The sequence below is a fragment of the Psittacula echo genome (assembly GCF_963264785.1).
Source record: "Psittacula echo genome assembly, chromosome: 4".
Taxonomy (NCBI): Eukaryota; Metazoa; Chordata; class Aves; order Psittaciformes; family Psittacidae; genus Psittacula; species Psittacula echo.
In genome coordinates, this window is record NC_137738.1 from 37,205,759 (window position 1) to 37,231,308 (window position 25,550).

The 25,550-nt window shown below is 43.4% G+C and overlaps 1 protein-coding gene across 1 annotated transcript in view; it reads right to left on the reverse strand.

Moving 5' to 3' along the window:
* Positions 1-25,550, reverse strand: part of FNDC1 (fibronectin type III domain containing 1) — a gene marked incomplete at both ends in the record, with an annotated part of 62,453 nt that overhangs the window by 21,529 nt on the left and 15,374 nt on the right. The window contains 10 exons of the mRNA XM_080616067.1: positions 1,947-2,324; positions 3,274-3,385; positions 5,125-5,240; positions 6,363-8,726; positions 9,509-9,697; positions 15,033-15,140; positions 15,768-15,955; positions 16,495-16,609; positions 18,032-18,130; positions 19,771-19,983. Of these exons, the coding sequence (XP_080472193.1) occupies positions 1,947-2,324; positions 3,274-3,385; positions 5,125-5,240; positions 6,363-8,726; positions 9,509-9,697; positions 15,033-15,140; positions 15,768-15,955; positions 16,495-16,609; positions 18,032-18,130; positions 19,771-19,983 (3,882 nt within the window). The remainder of the gene's footprint in view (positions 1-1,946; positions 2,325-3,273; positions 3,386-5,124; positions 5,241-6,362; positions 8,727-9,508; positions 9,698-15,032; positions 15,141-15,767; positions 15,956-16,494; positions 16,610-18,031; positions 18,131-19,770; positions 19,984-25,550) is intronic.

A 25,550-nucleotide genomic window follows, 5' to 3' on the forward strand; every position in this document is an offset into this window, starting at 1 on the left:
TTGCAGATACACTATCGAAATGGCAGCAGACGTTTTAGGAGTGACTTAAAGGCCATTCCCACTGAACACACAGCCTGTGTAAAAAACCAGTTTTCATTCAAGCCCATCTGGTAGAAGGGAAAAAAACAAAATAACGCTTTGAAATGCCTACCAAGCAGAATATTTTGAAATGTTCACAAAATCACATGAGAAGTCCCCACCCCACAACTCTGCTAAAAATAATACTGCACAGCTTTTTGTTCCTCAGCTTCTGGAGTGTATAATCAGATTAACGCCAGCCATATTACATGAACTCTTACTGTTCTTACAATATGTATTCTCAGAAGAGGTCCTTCAGCTACCAAATAGCACAGGACAAAGAGAGGAAACATTGTGGGATTTAAGCAATATTTAAGGTAAGCAAAAGGAGGTAGTGGGAGTGGGAAGGACTCTAATAAAAACCATGGTCCCTTTTAGGCAACTTTGAAAATACCAGGGTGACTCTGTATGATAATATTTGTAACACTTTTGGAAATATAATTAAGAACAATGAAAGCTCCAAAGGCAAACACAAAAATCTTGAAAGAAATATTTAACCATTATGGTAATTTTTACATATATACATATGTTTGTTTGTGTGTCTACACATCCATGCACATGCACATATACAAGCACACTTCCATAAATGCACACTGTCAAACATCGTTAGATACGCAACTAATTGGTAGATAAATATGAACACTATAAAACATGACGATTCCATTGTGCAAGACACCAACATCTCTGAGTCATTACTTACCTAGAGTAGCTGGTAAGGGAATTTTCAGTCTTCTGCTTCTGAGATCCCTTTCAAAGAAACCATCTTCAGGCTCAGTGTGAGTTGCTGAAGCCACATTTTTCCACATCTCTGCACTCTTCAAAGTGATAGGTCAGCTCCCTAGGCCATGGTTACACGACCTACTTGTAAATCTACTTTAGCATCAGAGATACAGGTGTACCGGGAAAGGTAAAGGGATTTCATGAACCATTAAAACTGGCTACTGCAGTTGGCAGATTTCTGACTACCAAGCTGTTGTTTAAGTTATGACCATGCTGCTGCTGCCCATTTGTAGGCTGGGTTGGGTATTACCTACAAATGGAAAGGATAAGAACAACTATGGTGCTGCTTGATCTGGATTTGCAAAATAAGCAGCTAACTGGTTTGCAATGCAACATTCAGGTTATGATGGAGCAGGCTCAATGCCCAAAGAGTAGTGCATTTGTATTTGTTTACTTTGGATTTCAGTTTGGCACCACATCCTAAGCTTGTATAGCAGCAACAGAGAAATAATGACATGCACCCACACTGTTCCATATTTTCAGATGAGAAAGAAATTAGAGTACAACTCTCTGCCTTATCTATGCCTAGCCAGGGTTGTCCTTCCCCAGCTTTATCCATGATGAGCTACATTCCTGCTAGACAATCTATATCTGTAAGGGCTGGCACGAGAACAAGAATCTCAGTTTGTAAAAGCTGGTTTCACCAAAGCTCAACTGAGAGACCCTTCAGAATTTATTGTGAGAAACGAACACAAAATAGAGAAACCATATAGTGTCTTCAGGTCCTTCCCTGGCCTGAAATGGAGTGAAGACTCCCTTACATGTGAGTGCTCTGACCACAAAACTACTGCCTATAGTTCTGCTCATGTGCATGAATGTATGTGACAAGACTGGATCAAACTCAAGACCCAAGTTTTGCTGAAATCAAAGTATTTCCACAGAAAACTTCAGCTCTGGGGAAAGTTAACATTTTCCAATGAAAAACCATTTAATGCCCAAACCCCTCATCAGCTGCTCTAATCTCAGCACCTACCTTATCACAAGGTCCGAAGTCTTCAGGGACAGACTCTTTCCTGCTTTACGTTTGTGTAACTGTGCTATACAAACAGCACAACCAAAGAAGTTCAAACAGCACAAAGGAAAGTTACCTTCTGCATTGCACTCCGGCAGACCATCAAACCCCAACAGCAAGTTGCCCTCATCATCGTACTGTCCATAGGTGCCTGGAGGACATGTTGGGAGTGGTTTCTCAGTGGGTGGTTCAGTGGTGGTTGGTTCAGGAGTTGTGGTGGTAGTTGTAGCAACAGTTGTAGTGGTTGTAGTAGTTGTTGTGGTAGTTGTTGGGGGTGTTGTTGTAGTAGTAGTGGAGGGAGTGGTTGTTTTCTTAATCATTTCAAGACCAATCAAAGGTTTCCCTCCAAGGCTTATTATTGGTTTATCTTGTGCACTCGCTACAGGTTTACTAAATCTGCTGTGTCCAAACAAAGGTAATCCGTCCGGACTCACCACTGGGGCACCCTTTTCATCTAGAAGAGAAGAACAAAACCAAAAATCTCACCATTAATCCATTTCAGGATTATAGCAGGGTATTTATCAACAGCAGACACCACAAGAGCACTGAGAGTGTGATTTACAGGCTCTTGTAACTAAGCTGACAAAGAAGGCTGTTATCTAGGACAGAGCCATGGCTGAGGAAGCCGGAAAACGGTTCAGAAGAACCTCAGATAAACCACAGTGGTATTCACTTTTATTAGCTGTTTGATAAACACTTCTTGAGAAAACTGCAGGGAGGTTTCACTTCAGTGTCACATGCAGACAGTGCCTGCATTTAATCTAAGTCAGGCTTGTAACTGTTGATGAAAGGTATGATGAACTCATATCCTGCTCCTCAGTGTCAAACATGTGCAAGGGAAAACTGGGATGAGCTGGTGAGATGCTGTCACTCCAGGTAAACTTTTGTGCCAAATTCTGTGTACTACAAATATTCATAGCAACCAGTTTTAACAGCAGGCAATGAATTTGCATTCAAGAGATCTATTTAGGTGTACTGATATGCAAACAGCAGTGTTTTTCACAGATCACACACAGGGTTTTTTACTATTTGTGGTCAGTTTCAGAAGAAAAAATGAAATCATCACATACTGGTACAGTGCTAGCTGTGGGGAATTATTTCTATGCATACGAAGCATCAATACTTATTCTGTCTCAGTTCTGCAGTCCTTTCTAATGCTGATAAAAGTGAGGATGATTGGGGTGATTCTTAGTGAGGCACTAAGTCTGGAGTGCCACAGAATGCTCCAAAGCCTCCAAAGGTCCTGCAATGTGCTGACTGCCTGATGGAGACCTGAGCTACAAGCAACTCCAAATGGCTTGCATGGATCCTGGGGAGGCCTGAAGCATTCAACAGCTCAAAGGCTTGTACCATGTGCACAAAAGTGTAGATTTTTTTGCTGTAAGAAGGAAGCTGTCACTTACCAACAATCGTACGCCCATCCCCTCCTAATTTCACTCGGAGAGGGTTGCCTTGGGAATCCTGGAGGTATTTTCCTTCAACATTTAACACAAGCCCTCGGTCAAGATCTACAATCTAAAAGCAACAGACAGACTCACTTTTAGCTAACACAAGAGGAGGTGAAATGAGCTTTCAAAGCAACAGAAATCCTGGGGAAATTCAGGTGCTAAGTGCAATGATCAGGAATAGCTGCAACACTTTTAAAAGGGAGTCATTAATTGTATAGTAATCACTGAAAAAACACTGCTGAAGAAAGTAGATCCCCAGGAGCTGGGCTCCAGAGTTGCACAACCATGATTATACTGCCTACTGTAGTTCTCACATGCAAAGGAGCAACTCCCTTGATTTTCTTGGGCTGTGCAACTCCCAAGGTAGATTCCTTTAACACTGATTTGAGTATGACCCTGAGTCCTGTTGAAGATGGAATTTCAAGGAATCCCTTTTTAAAAGAAAAAGAAAAAATAAACTAGTTAATTTAGATTGAAATGGCACTGAGAACAAAGTAGCTAAGATTTTAATCGGGATAGGAGACTGAGGAAAAGCTTCTGTCCCATAAAACAAATCTGTCCAAGAGTTTGGACTGAATTCAAGAGGTAACTGCAGTTAAAACCCAGAGCTCATTTCTATTTCAGCACAAAATAGCTGGAACTGTATGCTGGTTTTACCTGAGGCGACAGACTCTGAGCCACAGAACACACGAATGAAAACGGTGTTAAGTGCTGGGAGGAAACTGGGAAGAGGATGTGAGCAGCAGTTCCAGGCTGGCAAGACAGGCTTACATTTGGTGCTGTGGAAATGACTGTAGCAGAGGGACAGCTGTGGAAATGACTGTAGCAGAGGGACAGCTGTGGAAATGACTGTAGCAGAGGGACAGTACATCATGAGATCAGTCTCTGAACCTGTCCAGGCCCTAGATGTTGACACAGATCCTCTTGCTTTACAAGGTGTTTGTCCTGCTTGCAGCAATGCCTTCGTCTCATGAGGCAGAGAGAGAAGCCTCCCAAGGACCTTTCTAACCCACTTTCTGGAATCTACTGAAAGGGCTTTGGGCATGCTTTTCAAAATGCCTCCTTGGAATGTGACATATCTGATGCACCTTTTTATGTTCCTCTAATGCAAACAGTAAGATTGAAGTGGCTATAAAATGACTGTTGTTATGCGTGAGTAGCTCTACTGACACCAGTTCCTTCCCCCAGCTGACTGGTCATAAAGTCACTGGAAAGGATTTTAAAAGACAAGGTCTAGGTATGTAGGCACCTAGTGGGGCTTTCCTAGGTGCATTCTGAAAATACCATTGGGAACATGTCTGTACAAATGGCAAAATGCTTAACGATACATACATACGTGCATTTTAAAGCACTGTGATACTTATGGAGTAACTTTGTATTTTGATACTCTTGCTCACAAGCTTCTCCCTGGAGTGTGAGTCTGGGAAAAGCAGTGCTGAACATGTCTTTCCCAGCAGCTCTTCCAGGCAGTCCCCATTCACACTGCATGGCAGACAAGCTCAGAGACACTGGAGAGTGTGAGTCCAACTGACTGAGGGAAAAATATTTCACTGAATTTATGGGAGTAATGCTACAGTTGAAAATTCAAGCCACTGGGTTTTAAATCACACATGTAAAATATTCAAATAAGGAAATGGAAAATTTGCCATTAGATTTCAACTGAACAGTAGAAACTAGATCACTAAGAATAACCTCACTTTACAGCTTTGCTGACTGAGGGCACTCACTGTTCTCTCTTTTCTTAGTAAAAACGGAAATACAATAAAAGGCCAAAGCATCTTGAATTTGGAGAGAAGGTCACCCTACCCACTTTGTTCCTTGAGGGCCATTGATTACTCTCTGTCCACTTGGTTTTCCATTATTACCAGGTGTTATTTTTCCATTTCCATTTTTTGTTGTAAGATTAGGTCTGCCATTGTAACCTGAAACAGAAAAGAAAACATCCTATTGTGAAGGAATCTGTGCAACCTACAAACCACATTTTTAAATGCAAAGAAATGCATTTTCTGACTGATCTGGACCTATATGAGAGCAGAAAGAGCCATCACCACACTCGGCAAAACGGGCGTTTCCTTTCTGCTTTGAGCAACTGTTGTGACCCTCTTAGATCCCATCTTAAACATCTGCAAGCTGGTGGACCTCGACACAACACTGAATCTGACTAAAGTATAGCAAATGCAATAGTCCAGCTGCATGATTCTCACTCTGTAACAGTGAGGACACATTGAAAAAAACAGAGATACCTACATATAGCATAGAAGGTATTTACTACATGTCACTCAACACTAAGATTGATGTCCATGCAGTGGAGGAAGAGAAAACATTTCTACCTAGCAATATGACTGAGACTGTCTGTGATTCTCCATAGGTGACAGGGGGAACACTTGATGTGTAATGGACTCTCCATTCCACTACCCAGGTCAGAAGATATTCTGACAGAAAGCAAACCTCTAACATTTGGTGCAAACCTCACACATAAAGGGCCTGACTGTCACACAAGCAGGCCTCAACAGGAACATGCAACCCTGAGCTGTCACTTAGAAAAAAAGATTAGAGTGGCTTAAAATTTGATTACGGAAAACAGAATAACAGGACACCATGAGGAAACACCTTACTGCCTACGTATGGGCAAGGTAGCACTATATAACCTACAAAAGCCTTTTAGTAATCCATACGATGAAGAGCAATATACCTGAGAGGATGCCATACTCTGAGTGCAAATGTGCTTTCAGACAGCATTCAGTGAAGTCATTGCTCAATAACGAACAGAGGCCTTTTTCCAATTTAGTACCTAACACTGTTCTCTTTTCTGTGGATCATGAGATCCTGTGCAGATCAGAACACAGGATCAAAGGTCTGGGGGCACTACATTACACCAATTAGGAAATGTCCTCAAAAACTGGGCTCCCTGAGAACTGCCAAAATAAAAAGTAATACATTACACTAAATAATTGAACCTGCATTTTGACAGAGGACTTCTCATCCAACTGCTGATCTTAGGCAAAACACCATTCAATGATACCACTACAACAAAGGCATGTTACCTTGTCTATAAGGAGGTCTAACAAATTGCCGTTGGGAAGGATTCCATAGCCTGGAGTTCAGTAGTCGTTGGCGAGGGGACAAAGTGGAAGAAACCGTGGGAGAAACAGTGTGTGCGGTGGTAGATGCAGAAGAACGTGGCCAGACAAAGCTTGGTTTAGATGGGGTATGCTTGTTAGAGGACTGAGCAATCCGCGATGCGATGGCAGAGCTTCCTGGTGATTCAGGAGAAGACATTTTTAATGTTGGAGTTTTTTCCTTCTCTTCCTCTTCAGAGCTTACTTTGTGAGGTAGAAGAGTGTCCATAGATTTCCTCTTATTGCTAGTAGTGTCTTCATATGTGGTTTTGTTACCTCTAGAAATAGAAGGGGACAATTTTGCTGCCAAAGATGTGGGTTTCTCTTCCATTTCTTTCTGATCATATTCATTGTAATAATCGTCCTCTTCATTGGAAACTGACTGATGAGATTTAGATGAAGGGGAGGAAGGAACTTTTCGAGGAAGTTGAGCTTTGGATATTTTTGAGGGCAACAAGCCATACTTTTTCTCTGTTTGGGACACTGTTCTTGTAGCAACCCTTGAGCGAGTAGGTAATGAAGGATGAGCTTGTTTTGAAGAAGTGGATGACAACCTTGGATTATACTGGTTGTCTTTTGCTGTATCACTGGCAGAACTGGAGTGTGGCTGAGTGAGTTTTGGTTTGTAGGAAGGTACCTGAGAACCTGGCTGCTGTTGCTTTGATAGAGATGAACTTGAGCTTCCCTGAGAGAAAGATGCAGGTAATCCTCTAGAAGAGGACACCTCTTTAGGAAACACAGAGCGGCTGCTTGCTCTGTCACTGACTTCTGTTACATCCTCATCATCATCTTCCTGCAATTCTTCATTACTCTGGGATGAGGTGTGAGATGGGAGGCGCCGGCCCCTTGAATGCAGTAAGGAAGGACTGGTTTGTGCCCTCTGTGGAGGCTCTGAGTGGGAGGTCTTCTCCAATGGAAGATGAGAGGAGAACGCCTTTTTAGGCAAAGATACACTTGGTTTTGATTGAGCAAGCATTTCTTTTACTTCTCGACTGTCCTCCTCTTCAGGCTTATGCTTGGAAAAAGAAGACTGCAAAGGAGAATGCTTTTCTGGAGCAGCTGCTCGACTTTGCTGTTCTTCTGAGTCAGAGAGGGGTGACTTTTCACCATGTGTCTCTCTGAGGGGAGAATCAGAATCGACCTGAGGATTTCTTCTCTTGGAATAGACTGCTGAAGAAGACTGCCTGGAGGAGGGTAGAGAACGAGATAAGGGGCTTGCATCTTGTGAGTCCTCCCTATAATTCTTATCAACATCTTTTCCATTGGATTTGGCACTAGTAGAGGAGCGAGACTGAGGTGAGTTTTGACCAGAAATAGCAGACTTCAGCTGGACTGCCGCTGCAGCTAATTTAGAATCCTTCCAAGTGCGAGAACTGGAGCCTGAGGAAAGCCTTGTTTGCTGCAATCTAGAACTGGGCTGTACTGCTCTGTCTGCTGCTTCTTCACTGTCAAACTCATTATGGCTATCACGAGCGTGGGAATCTGCTGATTTGGAAGAGGGCTGAAGTGAATGACCTAGAGAGCCAGACCTGCTGGGATGGCTTGGGACAACCTCATGAGAGATAGCAGGCTGCCGATTTGATGGCAAAGCCATGCGGCTAGGCTCTGAAGTTTTAGAAGACACTTTCACCAGCATGGGGTCTGGCTTTCCTTCCACATTACCTGCAAGATCATTATTTTTGGCTGGCAGAGGATGGGAAGAGGTTTTAGAAGGCACATTGGTGTTGCTTTGCCTCAGTTGCTTTGTTTCATTATCTGTGTATTTAGGAACAGATGAGGCAGAAGATTGTGCTGATGATGATAACAGTGCTGATGGCTCACGTTTGTCTGTACTTGTCTGCCGTGACACCTCTGATGCGTGGGTTTGAACAGAGGTCCTCCCCGAGGCAAGGACAGGGTGGACTGGCCGACTAGGGGAGAAGGGTCTAACATTTCTCCTCTGATCCTGGGCTTTTGGTGGTGTTGTTGAAGTTTCTTGGGAGGAATCTCGATCATCTGTCACCTCAGTGGATTGGAGATCAGGTTCCAGCTCTTCTGTCTTTCTAGAAGGTAACTGAGATTTACTCAGGACCCCTCGAGTCAAGATTTTATTCTTATATTCAGAAAGAAGACTCTTCTTATCACTAACATTAGGTGAACGAACAGAAGATTGCTTAGAGGAAAGCGATGGCTGGACTTTTGAAGAAACAGACGAAGTCTGAGGAGATGAGCCAGCATTCCTGTTTTTCTTAGCCTCTGAATTGTCTGGAATATTTGTTTGTTGCTTAGCAACTGAATCTTCATGAGCAGCTGGGGAAAAAAAGAGAAGTGTTTATGCACAACAATAGAAGCAGCACAAAAAAACTGATCAAGAGAGAAACCACGTAGCAAGAACAACATAAGAGAATATGAGACAACAGCTATTTCTGCATTAACCAGTCTGTAGAGTCTGGCTGAGAAAGTTTTGATTTGTAGGAAGGTATCTAAGTGGAATTATTGCAGCTTGAGGAAAAATTAGAGCAATTAAAATCAAGTATCTAAAAGCAGGGACTGCAAACAGCAGTGGAACTAAATCTTCAGCAGAGTTTAGTCATGTTGGTGGCAGGGTGCTGCATTATCCCATCTGAAGCTGAGGACCACATTTTTTGTTAACTCAGCAAATCTACTGTCCCCAAAACAGCATCTTTTTGGCAAGAAGCAAAGGCAAGGAGTGGTATCTAAGTAAGCCACTCTGAGTGACTTTCAGGAGTGGGATTTGTCAGGAATAGTACAAAGACCCAAAGCATTGTATTCGTTGACCTTTGGATAACACAGAATTTTCACTCAGGAAATAGAGCATGGCATGCATTTATTTAAGATGTTAAAATGTGTATAAAATATCCTTTTACATGCTGCAGAGCGACAAATGTTTATCTAGAAGCACCTATTTGGACAGTACAGTGATGAAAAGAGCTAACAGAAACAGTACTAAGGAAGTAGAATCACATAGGTTGGATGAAGTGCAGAAGAAGCTAAGTCAGCAATAATTAACACAACTGGGATCAAGGCAAGAATGAGTGGACTACGCAGCTGGTCCATGGCTTGGTGCTCACCTGCTGGGATGGCGACACTGAAGGCTTTAGACTGAGGACCTGGTCCCCTCCTGTTTGCTGCACGGATTTTGAATATATAGCGTTCCCCGGCCTGGAGACCATCTATTATGGCTGATGTTGTAGCTCCAGAGTAGGTGATGGACTTGGCTCCAAAAGGCTTGAGAGCCGGGGCGTATGAAAGAATGTATTCTGAAATGATTTGGCAGACGGTTGGAAGGAGGAAACTGAAAACAGTCCTGTTTCCAGCGGACAGACTGTATGGGTAGGATGAATTAGAACGTGCATTACTAAAATTAATACACTAGCAATGCACGTTGAGTCAACAGCTGGAGTACAAAGACATGAGAGAGAGAGACACATATATATGTAGGTAAGTTAAACTTTTGTTCATCTTAACAGACAAAACCAAACCACATCAATGAGCTAATGACCGAGAAGGAATACGTTAGCTATACCTTTGTAAAAATACATAAGAAACAATGCCCATCACAATGAAGTGTCACCAAGAGGAATCAGATGGCAGCTGTACACTCTTCTAGAGAAGGTAGGGGGACATGAGGAAGTTACAGCACCAACTGCTGTGTGGTTTGGTGAGCATCAGGAGACTTTTTTTGTTTCTGGACATCAACTAATAAATGGAAAAAAATGAGTCATCTGGAAAAAAAAAAGTAACTGCCCTAAATCAGAAACAACAGAAGGAACCTACAAAGAGAAAATGCACTGGAGGAAGAAGACATGTATGAACCTTGCCAGGAAAATACGCACTGTGGAAATCTAGTCTGAAAGACTGCAAATGTTAGGTAGTGTGGATTGCTGCAATCAGAATACCCTGAAGAACCACGAGCAGATTTTGGACTTTCCAAGAGGAATTTTGTACTTACTGACTAACTACCAAAATACCTGCAACCAACAACACATGATCCAGAAAATATTATTCCAAAACATGACTTGCTTACAATGGTGGACAACACACAAATTGCGTTGCTCACTGTAGCTAGGTACACAGCAAATATGAATGCTAAAAACTTTCTGTCCCACTGAAATTATTTGGAAGAAGAAATATATGGTGTATTTACATAATTATCATTCAAGACGTCAGTATTAAAATCAGGTGACATTATTCATTACTATTAATTACCTCCTTATTCTACATTTACAACACACCTTGACACAGCTATAATTGCACTGTACTTTAAGACCCTGGTCATGCAAAAACAGCTCTGCCAGTCCATTGTGGTGAAACTCTACCAGCTCTAAAGGCCATGAACTCATTCTTCAGCAGTGCTAGGGCCTGAGGGGCACCCCCATGAAAACACCAAAAATTTACTTTAAATTTGGAAACAATATTCCTGCAGTCAAATATGAGTGTTTCAGCTGTGCCATTGCTTAGAGGGGTTTTATCTGTAATCCATAGGCCAGCAGGTAAAATTCATGCCTGTATGATGGATGTTCTTATTCAGAAAAGATACTTTTACCAGTAAATAACAGCAGTGCATATTGCCAAATGGTACCAATAGCACTCCTGTCCAACAAAATCTAAATCTGACACATTGTGCTTCACTATAGCCAGGACCAAAGACCACTGCAGAGACAGCAAAGCAAGCTTTTGCTGCCACTTAAGAAACTCATCCTGCTCTCACCTTTCAGTTCTGTGGTACCTGTGCTCTGTATTAGCTTTCTGTATTTCACCCCTATAGAAATAACTGCAGGCATGAAGAGGAGTCTTCCCATTACACTCTCAAGAAGCGCAGGTAAGACCTGCTACAAGCTCAGGAGTGTTGCATCCCAACTAGAAGGAAGTGCAGCAGGAGGGCCAGGAGACCTTCTTGGATGGATAAGGAGCTGCTCAGGAAAATTCAAAGGAAAAAAGAGGCTTATAAAAGGTGGAAGCAAGGACAGGCAGCCTGGGAAGAATACAGGGATGCTGTCCAGGAAGCTAGGGACCAGGTGAGGAAAGCTAAGGCCCAGTTAGAATTAAACTTGGCTAGGGATGTTAAGGATAACACGAAGGGATTCTATAGGTACGTAGCGAATAAAAGACAGACTAGGGACAATGTAGGCCCCCTTTGGAAGATATCAGGAGAACTGGCTACCCGGGATTTGGAGAAGGCTGAGGTTCTTAATGACTTCTTTGCCTCGGTCTTCGCTGGCAAAGGCTCTGACCGCACCACCCAAGTCTTGGAAGGCAGATGCAGAGACTGTAAGAATGAAGACCTTAGGCCCACTGTAGGAGAGGATCTGGTTCGAGACCATCTTAAAAACCTAAATGTACACAAGTCCATGGGACCTGAGGAAATCCATCCGCGGGTCCTGAAGGAGCTGGCAAATGAAGTTGCTAAGCCACTGGCCATCATATTTGAAAAATCATGGCAGTCGGGTGAAGTTCCCAATGACTGGAAAAAGGGAAATATAACCCCCATTTTCAAGAAGGGCAAAATGGATGACCCGGGGAACTACAGACCAGTCAGTCTCACCTCTGTGCCTGGCAAAGTCTTGGAGCAGATTCTCCTGGAAGGCATGATAAGGCACATGAAAAACAAGGAGGTGGTTGGTGACAGCCAGCATGGCTTCACTAAGGGCAAATCCTGCCTGACCAATTTGGTGGCCTTCAATGATGGGGCTACGGAACTGAAGGACAGGGGCAGAGCAGTTGACGTCATCTACCTGGACTTGTGCAAAGCCTTCGACACTGTCCCACATGACATCCTTGTCTCTAAATTGGAGAGACATCAATTTGATGGATGGACCACTCGGTGGATAAAGAACTGGCTGGATGGCCGCACGCAAAGAGTTGTGGTCAATGGCTCGATGTCCGGCTGGAGACTGGTAACGAGTGGTGTCCCTCAGGGATCGGTGTTGGGACTGGTCTTGTTCAACATCTTTGTCGGTGACATGGACAGTGGGATTGAGTGCGCCCTCAGCAAGTTTGCTGATGACACCAAGCTGTGTGGTTCGGTTGATAACACTGGAGGGAAGGGATGCCATCCAGAGGGACCTCGACACGCTTGTGAGGTGGGCTGATGCCAACCTTATGAAGTTTAACCATGCCAAGTGCAAGGTCCTCCACCTGGGTCAAAGCAATCCCAGGCACGGCTACAGGTTGGGCAGAGAAGAGATTCAGAGCAGCCCTGCAGAGAAGGACTTGGGGGTGTTGGCCAATGAGAAAATGAACATGAGCCGGCTTCAGTGTGCGCTCGCAGCCCAGAAAGCCAACTGTATCATGGGCTGCATCAAAAGGAGTGTGACCAGCAGGTCGAAGGAGGTGATCCTGCCCCTCTACTCTGCTCTCGTGAGACCTCACTTGGAGTATTGTGTGCAGTTCTGGTGTTCTCAACATAAAAAGGACATGGAACTGTTGGAACAAGTCCAGAGGAGGGCCACGAGGATGATCAGGGGATTGGAGCACCTCCCGTATGAAGATAGGCTGAGAAAGTTGGGGCTGTTCAGCCTGGAGAAGAGAAGGCTGTGTGGAGACCTCATAGCAGCCTTCCAGTATCTGAAGGGGGCCTACAAGGATGCTGGGGAGGGACTATTCATCAGGGACTGTAGTGACAGGACAAGGGGTAATGGGTTCAAACTTAAACAGGGGAAGTTTAGATTGGATATAAGGAAGAAATTCTTTACTGAGAGGGTGGTGAGGCACTGGAATGGGTTGCCCAGGGAGACTGTGAATGCTCCATCCTTGGCCGTGTTCAAGGCCAGGTTGGATGAGGCCTTGGGTGACATGGTTTAGTGTGAGGTGTCCCTGCCCATGGGAGGGGCGTTGGAACTAGATGATCTCAAGGTCCTTTCCAACCCTAACTATTCTATGACTTATCTCAGCCATGTGCAGGCTTCCTTTTCTTTTTAATCCTCCATAAGAAGCACGGGTATAGAATAAAAATAGGGGTTTGGAAAAAAATTCTGAAGGCTGCCAGTTTTCTCTTTCCACGAAAAGAAACAAAGTAACATCTGAGGAGTCACAGATGGGAAAGCTCTAGCACACAAAAAGAAACTTTAAAACCAGGGAATTCACTTTTTTGTCTGAAAATAAGCCCATATTCATTGTGTTAAGAAATAAGTCATGCACAAGTTATCAAAATCCAGGAAAAAAGTCCTCAACATTTTATATGCAAATGCATTTAATGCTTAGTTTGAAAAAAAAAATCAATGTATTTGAATGCTTTTGATTGTTTTATTTTGTTTTAAGATACACAGGAGTTGCTTTAATTGCAGAGGCACTGGTGTAACTTCACGTAACTCTCAAATGGCTACTGGAGGATATATTCTCCCAATAATATGTGGTACAAATTCATAAAAGGACAGGGTTAAAAAACAAAATGATCAAAAGGCAAAAATTCCTGATTACTGTGCACCATCAAAACAATGAAATCACTGAGTTAGCACACTATGAAGTGCTAATTCAGTGATTTCATTTAGCCAGTATAAATATCACTTTTGTCATTTATTTAGTTTAAAAACAAGACTTCTCCTGTAATACTTCGTACTCAAGAAAAATGATATATTAGACATGTAAATGTGTTTAGCCCTTGAAGATCAGGTATCTTTCGAATGATTGCCTTGGATGAATCATCTAAGGATCAGCAGACAAAAAATGGACAAAGGGCTACAGACTGCTCAAAATTAGGAGCAGATCTGAAATTTCAGATAATGTCCTTGCATGACCCTACTTTAAAAAATAATAATTTTTGGACAGAATTGCAGCTCTGCTGAAGCAATTGGCAAAACTCCTACTGACTTCAAAGAGGAAGGAATTCCACCACTGCCCTGAAGAACACGAAGTAGGTCTAGTATGCAGGCATGGTGCACTTCCCTCCAGGCCAAAGATTCTTTAAATCCTGGGATGCTACAGTGCTGATAAGATACCTCCAGAAACTTGTGTAACTTGAGAACACAATCCCATCAACCACTGGAGAGTGTGAGCAGCTGAAAAATCAGCCCAGTCATTTTCAGGGGGAAAAAGAAAAGAACCACCCAGAATTTTTGTTTTGTTCTTAAATTCTATGCAAGGAAACAACCACTGACAAATTAGCTTTATGACCATGTACAATAATGGTACAGTACACAAGGCTTATGTGTGGCATCTGTTGAAATCACTATTTGCACTTACTTCTTAAACTGAAGTTTGCCTTCCACGACAAACCAGAAATAAAACACAACATAAACCCACTCACTTTCTTAGCAACTACCCAGCTTTTTCTTCTTCACTTAACTGTTATAAATCCTTTGGGAAACCTCCTTCTTGAGCTCCATTTTGACCTGCTTATTAATGGAAGAAGAGGTAAGCATGCACACGTGACACCCCAGAAAGATCTGTGATTCCCCAGGCACAGGGTGATGATGGCTTCCTAGTAATGGTGCATAGATGTTGGGCTGGAAACAAGGAAATCTCAGTTGACTATAAGCCATTGACAAGTGAAAAACTCCTGGCACAGTTAGTGGTTCCATCTCACTGCGAAGTGGCAGTCTGGCTTTGAGAAGACCAGCTCCTTGAGGGGGTTAAAAAATGACAGTGACAACTTACCTTTGACCTTTCCTTCACTCTCTGGGAGAGCATCCCAGGATGCTGCTACAGATGTTGGTTTCCCCTTTAGTGGCCAAACATCTAAATTTTCAGGTGCACTGGAAGGAGCTGTGAAACAGCCGCATGCAGAAGAGACAAGTAAGAAAAGTTGACCTACACAGGACACACCTTTTCTCATAGCAGAAATTCCTATACAGCCTTTTCAAAGATAAATGTGAAAAGCACACGTAGCCCAGGTCCACACATGCCTCTATTACATCTGTCTACCAGGCTCCTGTGGTGAAATTGTATTCCATGCTTTTAGTTAGAGGCTGTCTCCACAAGACTGCTACTGTAGCTTATCTGGAATGATGCTGTAAGTAGGTTGTCATGGACCGCATCCCTGTAACAAAGGGGCCCCACAGCTTCTTCATGGTAGAGGTAGGATTTAAATCTGCTGCCTACAGATAGGGACAGCAGCAGGGCTGCTTCCCCCCAGAGGAAGGGGCACACACAGCTGCAGGGGTCCAAGGTGCTGACCCTTCCACCAGAAATACCCAAACCATCTCCCTCTGTTCTCACTGTGCCAGTGTGCTCTCCAGGGCACTGCTGCAGGGATGCAGGCAGCAGCAAGCCTTTTCCCATGTTCTCTGCTACCCCCGGCAACCACTTATTCTGGCTTTCCCTCAAGTCAGCCCTGTTTCACTGCTCAAACCCTAAGACTTGTGTTACCTCAAGGACATTCTGAATACACACCTGCCTCTGGGGTCCGCTGGTAAACGGATACGCTCCATTTGCCTTCCTTTTCTCCCTCTAAGATTTGGACTGCAAACTCATACATGGTGTCTGGCAGCAGATGCTCCACCAGCGCCCGACGGTTGGACACCTGCTTGTAATCCCACCTTGCTGATTCCCCCTTTTCCCGATAGCGAACATTGTATTGCCTGGCATCAGAAACACAAGAAAATAAAAATTCACACACTGAAACCTAGTGTTAGCAGAACCTGAGAGGGATGGGGCTGCTTTATCCTCAGCTAGCCTGCTAGGGCTTACTGGGGAACTACCGAACTACAAACAATAAAGTACCACTACCACCAAGAGCCAGCACCATCTAAGCAAACATTTTTGTGCCTTCCTCTACTGGAGTCTGATTGCTTTCATCCTAAGGGATAAACTGCTCTTTCCAGGCTCTTACTTAAAGAGGGGTGAAGCTGCAGGGCTTTCCGAGCCAAGCCAGGCATCGTCTGGGAGGCAAGGAGGATACATCACCTCACATCCACCCTCATCAGGTTTCTAACAGCTTCTCTGAAGCATCCCCTACCAGCAACTATCATAGGTACAGAAATGCAAATTCCTATGCCCTGAGCTAAATTATTCTCACAACCACTGTAATTAAATAAATGCAATAGCAATCAGTAGTGCGTTCACCTTCAGCAGTTCACCTTCAGTATGCATTCAGAAAAGAAAACATGGGACTAACTACCTATTTGCTGCAACCTTCTGTTTTTCGTACAGTGGGTCTGTCCAAGCAACGAGCACAGACTGAGAGGACATAACTCGAACAGTTATGTCTTGTGCCACCTCCACCTCTTCCTCCTCTGAAATGGCAAAACAAAAGAGCACATCAATAAGAACTTTGGAGCTCGCATAAAAAGCAGTAACAGTCTTTAGCTGATAATATGCACACAGCACAGATGAATAACAAATACAGCTGCGCAGTGGAAAACCAAGTACATTGATTACTGATGGTATCCCCATGCTGTCATCGTTTCATCTGTTTGCTTACAAGACCAGAGTGCTGATATACTCTACAGTCCTTCAACATTCTATCATTCCCCAAACCATTACTTGTAGCAAGTGTGTTATTAACATACTGACATTCATCGTCTCTGGCACACTCACTGCTAGAGCTGCCTGGAGAGCAGAAATTTTGCCTTAAGAAAACATTAGAGATTTTAAAAATTGGTTTCATTTTGAAGGTCAATAAAACGAGGGACTGTAAAAAAACCCTTCACAAAGGAAAATTCCTGCATTTTTTACATTTTTGAGTGCTTCAAACAGGTTGCTCAGACTCAACAGCTTTGCATTTTTTTTTATGGTAGATAAGGCAAAAATTAAAAAAGAAAGAAAAAAAAAAAGCAGCTCCATGGAGTGGGCTGTGCTGACACATCAGTCTCTTTTTCAGATATTCACAAAATTTTCAAATTCAGGGAAACTAATTTGATTTTTTTTTTTTGAGGTTTTTAATTTTGCTGAGGCTCCTTTTTCTATCTGTCCATCCCTTTTCCTAGCCTACTCCACCTAATGCCCTATGAAAGTTTTATTACTCTTCCTATTAGCAACTATTCCCAAGTATCCCAGAGGCATGGAATGCACAAGGTGCAGCTTTCCAGCCAAGTTTTTATAGAAGATGAAAAAATGTTGATGTCTCAGGAAAGGACAGGAGCCAGTAAACTCCAGAATATGATTTCATTCTCTAGGGAGCTCACTCACGTATGATTGAAGTTCAGGGAAAGATTGCCCTTCCCTTAAGAGGGTGGCATGGTATCCCAGCACTGCCCACACAGAAGGCAGGCAGTAGGGAAGCAAATTTCACTTCTTCCAATCAGGTTTTTAATGCAGAGGGTTCTCAGACAAGTCCAGGTCTTCCAAGCCAAACAGCTACTACACAAAAGTGGCTGGAAAGTGGCTTAGGGCCCTATTCACAATGTTTTTGAGTCTTCTCATGCAGTTATTGCAGTGCATAACGTTTGCCAATAGCTAGACAGGACCAGGTAAAACAAATAAACAAACAAAACTCCAACAACAGAAACCCCAACCAACTATGTTGCAGAATTGTATCATTTTATTAATCCTGCTTGAATTGGAGAAACAATCGGAGACATCCATCAGGCTTTTTCATGCACAGCGAAGAACTTGGCAGCTCCAGCACCAATAGACTTGCAGTCCAAAAATCACAAAGCTGTCTCATTATGTTCAAATGTGTCCATGAATTGACAGCAGCTGTGAAAGAATCATACCTGTGACTTTTCTTTTAGTTAAAGATGACCTATAGACAGGTTGGCTCCGTCCTTGGGAGCTCCTTGATGGCAACGAAACCACATGAACTGACTCAGAGGCTGTACACGCAGGGAGAAAACAGAGGCATTCTTGTAAGTCTTTTCAGGCAGAACTCTGTTTTATTCTTTTCTGAGATACAAAAGGAGAAGCTTACTTGAAAGTTAATTTATTTAGAGCCACATTTACGTCAGAGGGTTCAATATGCGTGCAGTAAGAACAGTAAAGTTGGTATTTTAGAAGCAGGAAAGCAAATTATTAACATGAAAAGACCAGTTCAAAAGTCCTGTATTCTAGGACTGGGTTCTTCTCCTGATAATTTGATTATTTAAACATCATTTGTTCTCCCTCTTCAAAAAAGGACAGCATAAACATAACGAAAATAAGAAGTAGATGCTCCAAACCACGTTACAAACTATTTCTCATCAAGATTAACTTTGTTATTGAACTCCCACCAAGCCCACGACAAGATTTCCATTGACTTCCGTACTGCCTGAGCAGGCTCTCAGCCTGCAGAGCACCGGTACGTGCTGGGCATCAAACAGAAGAGCATCTTCCATAGGTATGTGTCTCAACCCTGTCACCTTGGCACAGACGCCAATCTCAACTCCACAAGTGCTGCACAGAAGGATGTAAAAGTGAATACTAGAGAAGGGATGAGAAGTGAAAAGGGAGAATAACAGATAGAGGTGACTGAGGAGTTCTCTCTCTTTGGAAAAATGGAGATAAAGACATGCATTTAATACAAAGCCCACAAAGCAGAAGGGGAAACAGACATTCATGCTGCAAAGCCAGGAATTCTGGCAGCCACACATGATTTTGGATCCATCCCTCACTTTGTAACCCACGACCAGATTAGCTGCAGGACAGGCTTCCAGCCCAGAGGAGAGATGTTGAAAGAAAGCAGCAAAAGCACCCAAATAGTACAGGACCAAAGCAAGACTCGTGAATGCAGACCTAGTGCCTGCTGGGGCAAGGGGCGCTGAGGCAGCGGGACAGAGACAGGTCAGTCACACCACAGGCAAGTGACACATACAGCACAAAGGAAAATGCTCAGCCTCTGCAGAAACAGAACAGTTGCAAACCCCATTGATACTGTTAAATGGGAAATCCTTTACAACAAGGGCAGGTGATCTAGGGCATGACCACTGCACAGCAGGGCAGGGAGAACACAAGAGGTCAGCCTGACTGTCTAAGGAGCCCTTGGTGACCAGGACCTCATGAAGCATCTGTCTGGAAAGAACATGGACACACAAGCGTAAGACTCTAGTACTGAGCCCATGAAACAGATTTAATGGTAAGTGTGGGTACATTTAATTAAAGCGTTATTTTTTTTTCTCCACTGGCCTGAAATAACAGAGAGCATAAGCGGAAGAAAAGAAACAATGGACTTCAGAGTAGTCCCACCACATGCAAGGAGAATACAAGCTATAGCTCTTTTCCCCAGCCCTTTCCTCTCTGTTAATAGGAGTAACTTGCTCTTTAACACAGCATCAAGTTCTGCAACACTTTCTACACTGCTCATCACATTTTTCTGTTAAGAACATGTTAAAGAATGCAATTAATAGTGAGCATTTTCATTTATAGGAGGAAGTTGTCTGACAGCTACAACAACCCGTGCTCTGTGATCACCTAGCAGCCACAGGGGCTAACAGAAGCGTGCTAGCTCAGCTAGATATGCTATCAGTGAACCCAGAGTCACCTAGTTTTCGTGCTTCCTGGTTTTGTCGCTCTTGCAACAGTGGAGCGTAACTCATCCTTCGGCTGCTTTCTCCATATCCACGGAGGTAACCTTGGGATCTGCTGCGTGGACTCCTCAAGCCTGCTCCACCATAAGGTGGCTTCCACCGAAAAGGTAACTTGCCATCTGGAGACTGGGCACGCATTCTCAGAGGTCTGTTTGGCATGTCCTTCTCTTCAAAAAATAAGCAAACACACACAAACAAAATCCATCACTGTTATTATAGAGCACACGACATGTACGGCAGCTAACATATGCCTGTTGCAAGTGCAACTATCAAATTACCTCAGAACAAAAGGCATAATTTTATAGATTTTTAGTTTCGCTATAAAACCCAGCTGCAATAACAACAAGTTTTCCAAGTGGGATGTGCAATACTCAATTGCATCTTTTCCCAGGCTCTTCAGACAGACTGGTGCAAGACACTGAAAGTGAAAACATACCATAATACAAGGACTCCTGCCAGAAATTGGGGATGTCTTGTAGCTTTCCTGTTTAATCTTACCCTCACCCTAGTTCAGGACATCAGCACATTATTTTTTTGTCAAGCGCTGAAGTTCAGCATAAATCGAAGCACAGAACCTTTTAAACATTTAGAAAGCAATCTACATTAAAAGCAGGTTCTCTTCTCCTAAACCCATCACTAATGGTTCTGCTTTCTGACAGCCTCGTATTTAACAAGTCTGTTTTGCACATGCTTCAACTCTTGACTTCCCAAACTCCCATTATATGGTACCCTGAGCATGCAGTACTGTAACATGTACCTTCTGCAAATCGTTTATTTTTATATCTGCTGGCAAGTTGGCAGCATCCTTTTATAAAGTGATTCTGATGCAAGGATTACTCGAGCAACCCATTTGGCTGCTCTGAATAGCATCTTCAATTTTTGTTATTCTCTACTGCATATGACCTGCACCATTCTACAGCACAGACTGCAAGCAGAACAGGCAGCAGGAAGAAAGGTGCTGGCACCACCAGCCAGGACTGAGATCTCCCACACTTGTAGCGAGGTTTTGCCTCACCTTCTGCATTTCACACTCAAAGTGGGTGTCTCTCAGTCTTTTGTAGCAATGCCATTCCATCAGACTCAGTGTTGTGTGAGCTGCCAGCGCAGAGGTTATGCTGTCTTCAAATCCTCTCACTTGCTGGCTAAGCCAGTCACTGCAATCACACCAATGTCAAAAGAATAAGAGACTGGAAAGTAACGACTGCCAGAGACCTGGACAGACATTGAAAGCCAATGCACCAAAGTATCCCCAAGCAATAGCTGAGAACCTCTTTCCAGCACCAGGTCAGTAGCTCGCATTTATTCATGACAGCACTTAAACATGTTGCTTTAAGTATGTATTGATGTCTGCATGTCCCTATCGACACCAAAAGCGCGTCCTTTTCCAATATTTCTGCTCAGTGACACCTTCTATAGACAAACTCCCCACTGGTCCTGATCTGCTGACAAGGTTGCATCTTCTTACACACTCCCAACAAATGTTCTTCTACTAAGTTACCCCTTGGAAGGGATCATAGCAACTCTCAAAGCTGTTTGCAGAGTTCCTCTTGAAATCCCTGTGAGAAATGCAAGGTTTCAGTGCTGATGAGGTGTATCATATATGCAGAGAATCATACACTCCCCAGGAATTCCACTTTTCTACTGAAATCCTAGGGTGCAGCTCAGCATGGTAAACCTTGCCTTTTTATTTTGCCTACAGGAGGACATATCATCAGTTTAAATACATGGACTTCAGCAGCTTCTCTCTGCTGGCTGCTCCTCACCACCCCAGCAAAATGAAGCATCTATAAACCCAGATTAATAAGCCAATTAAGCTGGTTTTACAGACACTTTGTGTTGCCAGAGCAGTGTGTACTAGCTGGATCACAGCAGTGGATCTGATCCTAAGTGGTTAACAAGCAGTAAGTGCTTTTTGCTATACAATAAATATGGCTGCTTTCACGAGGCTCCCTGACTGCTTTCCAAGAAACGTTCTCAGTCACACACTCCATTAAAAAACCCCACCTGCTCCCATGTGGTTTCTTTTTCTTGCTCTCCTGAGCAGTTTCTCTGCACAGATTCCAAAAGCCTGTTAGTCACTGATCATGTAGGCACACAGCCTTCATTCACAGCACCGCCATGGGGAACTGAAAGAGGGCAAAATTCAAGTTGGAAGGGATCCCTGGAGGTCTCACACTCTTGCTCAAAGACAAATTGTCTCCAGCACCATGTGAGACCAGCCCTGGTCTTCCCTAACTCAGTCTTCAAAACCTCCCAGGATGGAGATGGCACAGCCTCCCTTGGACCCACTCTAGTGCTGCACTAGCTGCCTTAAGTAAAAGCTTTTACCATAGAATAATGGAATCAAAGAATCATAGAGTGTTTATGTTGGAAAAGACCTTTCAGATCATAAAATCCAACTGTTAACCTGTCACTGCCAAGTCCACCACTAAACCATGTTCCTAAGCACCACACCAACATGTCTTTTAAATACTTCCAGGGATGGTGACTCCACCACTTCCCTGAGCAGCCTGTTCTAGTACTTGACAACCCTTTGAGTGAAGAAATTGTTCCTAATATCCAGTCTCAACCTCCTCTGGTGCAGCTTGAGGCCATTTCCTCTTGTCCTGTCACTTGTTGCTGGGGAGAAGAGACTCACCCCCACCTCACTACAACCTCCTTTCAGGTATTTGTAGAGAGCAGTAAGGTCTTCCCTGAGCTTTTTTCTCTCCAGGCTGAACAACACCAGTTCCTTCATCTGCTCCTCATAGGACTTGTGCAAGCACACCATCTGGGTTTCCTCTTGGTGGCCTGATATGCCCACTGGCCCGAGCTGACCTTGTCACCACAGGTCAAGCAGGATGAGGTCACATCCCATCACCTTTCTGCTTCAGTAGGATCCCATTCACTGCACATCTAGGTGCTGGATGTGAACCTAGAGATGGCAAGATCTGAACCTGCTCCAGAGACTACACAGTGGATTTTTTTTGCCATGCTAAGCTGAAGAAAGCAAAAGCTCTCGAAAAATAAAGGCATCATTTCAATACTAGACCAAGGGAGACAAGGATAGCCCAAGAAAAGGGGTGTAGAGAGAAAAAGTTAAAACAGGGGACACCAAAGTCACTGAAAGTACTGTAATAATATATTGGAATATGAGAATAGGAACACACAGGAATCTAAAGCAGACAGGGAATAAATGTAGTGCTGAAACTGAGAAAAGGCTGAGTGAAGTAGTATGGGTGGAAACGAGGGAAGGACTAGACAGAGCTGTAGCCACTTGATGCTGGGCTTCATCCACCCTTAAAAGGACCTTGCACAAGTCCTCTAGCCACCTCCAAACAGATTAACATGGCATTAAAATTGCCTCACTTAAATATCCACTAGGTATACAAGGTATACAAGGACACCAGTCACAGCAACCGCGGTGCAGACGTCTGTAAATAAAACCTCATCCTCCCAGAGGGAGAAAAGACACGTCAGATTATATCTGGGAATTTGCACTCCTTGTGATACAGGAAGTGGTAATAGATTTACCAGTAGGGAGGACCAAGTGCAAACAGAAACCCCAATATCTTGCTCTCTACATGGTTATGCCTTGGTATATATACCATGGTATAACATATCCTCATGTCACAGGATGGATACATTGCACTGCTGCCCATATCCAGCATCAATACCACAGCTCCATCCTGGCCAGCTGAGTCCAACCCAGATAAATGGGCACCCAGAAATGGCCAATGACAGCAGTCACCTCATCTAAAGAGATACCTTCAATTAAAATCAAATCCTTTTCTATGTTCCGAAGAATGAGAAAGAGTCACTCCCTTGTGCTCTCTTCAGTGTAGAAATCCAACATTACCTACAGCTGCAGGAATTCGTTTATAGTCTTGGCCCCCAAAATGCAGGGCTCATTAAAGCCTCAGTATTGACTTTTTGCAGTTGAAACATCCACTATTATTGCCAAAGTTTCTGTGCGTGTCAGGACTGTGGGATAACATTTTACAAATGAGGTAAGCCCAGATCATGAGGTCGAAGCTGAGGGTAAAACATCCTCTAAACAACCATACAAAGAGGCAGCTTGCACTTGCCAAATCACACAGATTCTTCAGAGAGCTTCATCAATTATCTACCAAAGGAAAGCATGAAATAGCTCCAGAAGAAAAGGCAAGTACTGACCCCTAGTAACCAATCTATAACTGTGGGTAAAAATTTCTCACGCAACCCAAACCTATTAAAATAAAAGTGAAAAAAGAAGTAGTTGAAATATAAGGTCACAAAAAATCAGGCAATTCAATTTAGCACCACAAGTCTAGGTACAAAATGCTTCGGTTTGCCTTCCCTAGTCAGCAAAAACTTTTCTACATTTTCCTTCTATGTGCCATTGCTTCAGGACTGGAAAACTGGACCTATAAAATGGGTTCTGCTGTGGAGAGGACACATGTTTGGCACAGTCAGTAGACAACATCCATACAGTCTATAAACATCTACCAACCCCTCTTTTCACTTCATCTAGAAGCTTGGGAGGGTAAGCACAGTGACCCAACCACAGGCACAGTAACAGCTTGAACAGAGAAGTTGTAGCTGCTTAGAGAAAACAAAATCACCACAAAGTGATCAACTGCCTTCATTAGAAAAGGCCAAAAGCGCCAGCTGGCAAATGAAATCCTGTCATGAGCAACTTGACCAAAAATCATCACAGTCTACACTGCAATAGCAAACTGGTGGGATTTGTTACTTACTTTGTTGCTCGCGTTTGGTTTGGGTTTGTTTTTTGGGAGGGGTGTCGGTGTTTTGGTTTTTGTTATTAATTTAAAAAATGAAGTTCTAAGCATCAGATGAGACTGACTGGCTCTGTACCCTGGGTTCTAGACTACTGCTGCTTTACCAGACTAAACAGATTTAATAAAATGTGAACACTGAATAAAGCGCGCCAAACTGCTCAGTTCATTCACCCTCCGCAAAGAGTAGATCCCTTTCTTAGGAAGTCCTTAACTGCTCCCTGAGCACAATCAATTGTCCTCTGAGGTAATAACCTCGCACCACTGCCAATCTGCAATACAGTTTCAGAGCTGAGCCATTCAGTTTACAAACACCCTGCAGCATCCCTCCCAAAACCCACCACCAGAACTAGAAAAGTACCTCAGCCAGAGGTGGCTCTTAGATCTCTGAGCTATTTCTTTGGGATATAACACTTGTGTATGCCATGCACTCTCATGGTATACATGAGAGTACCACCATGAGGATCTCAGCTGTTCTTGTAGCAAAAAAATGACAGTGAATAAGTAGGCAAACCAAAAAAAAAGCACTGTATTTTGATTCTTCAGGTGGCAACTCTAAAATTCATTCAATTTGTGAGGTAAGACCCTTTGTAAAACATCCACACTCCTAAAACCTACTGTGTCAGCCTCTCCTAAACACAACTGCTTGAGTGGTGACACTCAAGTTCATAGCACATGTGGCAAACACATTCAAGGGCACCTTTACAACTGCCTTCTTGGTAAGCAACTTGTGAAATCAAGACAGGCATCTGCCCAAGGGTGCAGAAAGACTGAGGGATGCCAGCCTGGCCAGAGGCACCAGAGAGGCAGGGGGAGAAAACCCACACTCAGCTGGTGGTGTTCATGTACTGGCTGTATCATGGCCAGTCCTTCATCAGGAAAAAGAGCTTACTGTGCTCAAAAATGCTTTGCAACATGATCACCCATCCCTTCTTCATACCCGCAATGGGTGTTGTTTTCCACATACTGCTCTACCA